Source organism: Papio anubis, chromosome 1 (genome assembly GCF_008728515.1).
Source record: "Papio anubis isolate 15944 chromosome 1, Panubis1.0, whole genome shotgun sequence".
NCBI classification, from domain to species: domain Eukaryota; kingdom Metazoa; phylum Chordata; class Mammalia; order Primates; family Cercopithecidae; genus Papio; species Papio anubis.
The window spans coordinates 86,965,475-86,970,374 of record NC_044976.1 but is presented as its reverse complement, the minus strand read 5'-3'; the positions used below and the strand labels follow the sequence as shown (position 1 = coordinate 86,970,374).

Here is a 4,900-nt window from a genome sequence, read left to right as displayed (position 1 = left end):
AAAGAAAAAGATTGAAGAGATGGCAAAAGACATTTTACACAAATGGAAACTAAACCAAGCAGGAGCAGCTGTACTTATATCAGATAAAATAGACTTTAAGTTGAAACTGTAAAAAGAGATGAAGATCATTAAATAATGATAAAAATATCAATTTTGCAAGAGGACATACCAATTGTAAATATACATGCACCCAATACCAGAGGATCCAGACTATAAACCATATATTATTTCAGCTAAAGGGGGAGACAGACTGTAGTACAATAATAGTTGGAAACTTTCAGCACCCCATTCTCAGTGTTGGGTAGATCATTTAGACAGAAAATCAATGGAGAAACATTGGATTTAAACTGTACTATAGATCAAATGGACCTAACAAGCAGTTACAGAACAACGTTTTATCCAACAGCTGCACATTCTTTTTTTTTTTTTTTTTTTTTTTTAGACAGGATCTCACTGTCACTCACCCAGGCTGCAGTGTATTGGCGCAATAACAGCCTGAGCCTCCTGAGTAGCTAGAGGTTACAGGTGTGGACCATCATGCCTAGCTAATTAAAAAAAATTTATAGAGATTAGAGATGGGATCTCCTCATGTTACCCAGGCTGGTCTCAAGCTCCTGGGCACAAGCAACCTCTCATTTCAGCTTTCCAAAGTGTTGGGATTACAGACACGAGCCACTGCAGCTGACCAGAATACACATTCTTCACAACAGCACATGGACTGTTCTTCAACACAGATCATATGGTAGGCCATGAAACAAGTCTCAACAAATTTTTAAAAATTGAGATCATATCGAGTATATTTTCTGACCTTATACAATAAAACTAGAAATCAACAAGAACGTAGGAAACTGTGTAAATACATGGAAATTAAACAACATGCTCCTGAACAACCAATGGGCAAATGAAAAAATCAAGATGGAAGTTAAAACATGTTTGGAAACGAATGAAAACAGAAACACAGCATACCAAATCTATGGGCATATGGAAAGCAGTAGTACTAGGAGGAAACGTTAAAACATAGTTACATTAAAACAGAATGATTTCACATAAACCACCTAATGATTCACCTCAAGAAATTAGAAAAGCAAAACAAACTATGAGATGAGCCTTGACCAATGAGATTCCAGAGTAGGAAACGATAAGGTAAATTCTCAGTTCATCTCCTCTCCGCACACTACTCTGAGGTGAAATTTCTTCTCACGGTCCCTCAAAAAGACTGGCAAATACATGTGATGAACAACCTGTTCTGTTGCTTCGTGGCTCATTATGAAGAGGCAATCAGTGCTTCAACACAGCTTTGCATCTCATCTTGTTCAATTTTCCCCTTTCCTCACCCTCACTTCCCTGGGCTTGAATCTCACAGAAAAAGAACAGTGTTTTAATCCTGCTTCAGGCTCTGTTTCCTAGAGATCCTGTGCTAAGATAATTATTATAAAAAACTTTCCCTCAATGCTACATCTCTCCTTGGACTCTCCTTATATCTCACCTCCTTTGAAACTTTCCAAAAGAGGTATCTTTATCCTTATCTCCCTATCTTTGTTTTCTTATCTACCATTCATTCCTCAGTCTTGCTTCTCTCTACCATTTCTCTGAAACTGCTTCACTAAGATCAATAATGATTTTTTTTTTTGTTCTTAAATCCAAAGGATAATTTTCAGCCTTTATCTCACCTAGTTTTTCTGTAGCACTTGACACTGACCTCGCCTCCTTCTTCAAATATTGTCTTGCCCTGACTTCCAGACAATGTACTCTTGGTTTTTATCTTGCCATTTTAGCTGCTCCATTTCAGTCACCTTTACATATCTTATAAGTATCGATATTTACTAGAATTCTGTTCTCAGTCCCCTTTTCTCCCCTCCCCTCCCCTCCCCTTTGCTTGCCGTCCCTCTCTTTCCCTCCCTAATATCTGTATAAACTATCCCTGGACAATCTTGTTCATTCGCATACATAGCCTCAAGTGCTGATAACTTTCAAAACTATATTTTAGATCTAACTTTCCCTCTTGAGTATCAAATTCTTAAAACAATTTGCCTACTGGATATTTATTCTTGGAGTGCTATTGGCTCCTGAAACTGAACATGTTCAAAAGTGAAACTCAGCATCCTCTTCCCACCTGAATCTGTTCCTGTTGCTGCCTTTCCTATCTCATGGACTGATGCCTTCATTCCTAAGCCAGAAACTGGGTCCCAGTTTTCTCAGGACTTTTCTGGTTCTAACATGTGGAATCCCTCAGTTCCATGCAAACTGGAATGGTTTGTTCAGAGCTGTCTCCACTTTTAAACTGGAACTGCCACGTTGTAGAATCCCCTTAGTTCTGAAAATATGAGGAAGATTGGTCAGTCTGTTTTCCACATCCAATCAATTACTAAGACTTATTTGTTATAACTTTTAAATATGTCTAGTTTGTCTATTTCTCTCCATATCTATCGCTATTGTACCAGTTCAGGCTATTAATATTTCTTACCTGGATTGCTGCAAACTTTCCTTCTGCCTCTAACATTGCTTCCTCCAACCCATTCTCTGAATTGCTGCCAGAAGATTCTTTTATTTTTTTAATTTTTATTTTATTTATTTATTTTTGAGATGGAGTTTTACTCTTGTTGCCCAGGCTGGAGTGCAATGGCTGTGATCTTGGCTCACTGCAACTTCTGCCTCCTGGGTTCAATAGATTCTCCTGCCTCAGCCTCCTGAGTGGCTGGGATTGCAGGCATGCACCACCACGCACAGATAATCTTTGTATTATTAGTAGAGAAAGGGTTTCACCATGTTGGCCAGGCTGGTCTTGAACTCCTGACCTCAGATGATCCACCCGCCTTGGCCTCCCAAAGGTGTGAGCCACTGCACCTGGCCAGAATATTATTTTAAAATTATAAACCTGATGATGTTGTTCCCCTCCTTAAATATTTTTAACTGTTTCCTATTTGCCCTAGGATAAGGTGCACAATTTTTAAGATTGCTCTCCTAGTCCCTCATAAAATTGTCCTGCTCATTCCTCCAGACTCATCCCTTCTCACTTTCCTCATACACTGTATGTAAGCTCAGATGTCAGCTGTTCCCTGTCCATTATTTTTAAAAATATTACACCCTCATAGACATAGAACTCTTGCATGTCATCACATTATCTTTCCCAAACCCACATTTATAAAAGTCTTAGTGAGAAATAGGGAATTTATGGTGAGATGAGGGAGATATTTTATTATACTTGGTATAGTAATAACCATTTGAGATTTTTTCCCCCCAAAGCTTTTTCTTAGCTGTGGCACTTCAAGGACTGTTTTTGTCTTTATCTTCTTCCCAAGGCATACAGCCTTTTTGGATCCAGCCCCTATCCTCACTCCAAGTTTTTTACATTCATCTCTTTATTGTACTGAGCAATTTGGCTTTACCCAACTCCATCAAAGGGCTCACCAAAACAAAGTGTTCTTCTACTTCCAGATTCCATTCTTGTTTAGTTACCATTATTTTTAGCTTGACTATGTCCCTTAAGATCTTGTCTCTCATCCCATGTAGTTTATTAAAGTATTTCTTTTTTAAAAAATTTTTTAGGGGTGCTCAGGGGCTGCTCCCCTTTATTATTAATGACAGCGATTTCTCTCAATGAAGTGTAGCGCCCTCCCCTCTGGGACAGTTGCCTGACCCCCGTCCATCACCCCTTCAAGTACCCTCATCAGAAGAAGAGCCTGCGCATTCGCCTGCCGATGCCTTGTCGATCGTAGAGGACGTTGAACTTGTTCACAAACTGGTTCATGGTGTTACACGTTTTGGTGATGGTGCCGAGGTAGGCCATGAGCCCCACGTCGTTGCATTGATCATAAAAATCTGTCTTGAACTTGTCTGTGCTGAGCACCGGAAGGCAGTGACACAGAGCATAGGCCTCCCGCAGGATCTCATGATTAAAGGGGACCTCTCCTGCTTCAGAGGCCTTGACGTACTCCAAGATGAGCTTGACGCGGCTGTGCAGCATCTTGATGGTGCTGTGCTGTGCTATCAGGTGTTCGGCCACAGTGGAGTTCTCTCCACTGCCTGTTGCTGTCATTCGGGCTACGTGGTCTACACCAATGCGTTCCGCTTCCTCTGTGGCCAGAGTGTAGGTCAGCTCAGCAAACAGCATTGTGGCCTCTCCCTTGATTATATCGATGGCAGACTCAAAAACGCTGACAGGAAGATCTGTGTGCTTGGTCATAGGGTTCAGCTTCAGAAAGAGGGGGCTCTCGATGATCTCACACACCTGCTTATGGACGTGGATGTCCGAGGGGTCAGGTGGCCCCCCTGTGGTATACTAACCCAGAAACTCCAGCTCCTTGAACACCTGTTTAAACTGCTCCTCCTTGGTGTAATAATATTCCTTGTCAATGATAATCTTCTCTTCCACGGTGTGGGACAGCAGCTCAAAGTAGTTCATCACCTCGATATTTCGGCCTTCCTGCTTGCCAATCAAAGCCCCAATCACCTGCACAGGCCGCCCCTCCTGGGAGCGCATGCAGATCCAGTAGTCAGAGATGTTGAGAATGACAAGGGGATGGAGAGCGACGGAAACACTCCCAGTCACTCCAGAGGGCATCACGCTGGGAACTACTGCTGCATCCACCTCCATCCCGCTGCTCCCTCTGGTCCCGTTTGTAGCTGCAGCCGCCGCCGCCGCCGCCGCCACTTTCCCGGCGACCCTAAAATATTTCTTTAAAATATGGTGTTATATTCTTAGAGGAATTCTTGTACTAGTTGCCAAAAGAGTAAAAGTTTCTTCGTTTTGTTACATGTGTTTTCACCACATTGGTTTTCCTGTAGTTCCCATAGTATTCCTTGTTCTCTCCTACTATGTCTTTGTATAAGCTGCTAAGTTTGTTTGGGATACTTTAAAGTGAACCAGTTTTAGATGTAGTTCATAGGTTTGACTTGGATA

At 41.7% G+C, this 4,900-nt stretch overlaps 1 protein-coding gene and 1 pseudogene across 2 annotated transcripts; both read right to left on the bottom strand.

Annotated features, from left to right (window-relative positions):
- Positions 1 to 3,538: 3,538 nt before the first annotated feature.
- LOC101002948 (COP9 signalosome complex subunit 6-like) lies at positions 3,539 to 4,659 on the bottom strand. Its single transcript, XM_031650537.1, has one exon. It carries the CDS (start codon positions 4,181 to 4,183, stop codon positions 3,668 to 3,670), a length of 516 nt encoding a protein of 171 aa, XP_031506397.1. The 5' UTR covers positions 4,184 to 4,659; the 3' UTR covers positions 3,539 to 3,667.
- LOC116268879 lies at positions 3,539 to 4,659 on the bottom strand (annotated as a pseudogene). Its single transcript, XR_004176081.1, has one exon. The product of XR_004176081.1 is annotated as a COP9 signalosome complex subunit 6 pseudogene (transcript).
- Positions 4,660 to 4,900: the final 241 nt, after the last annotated feature.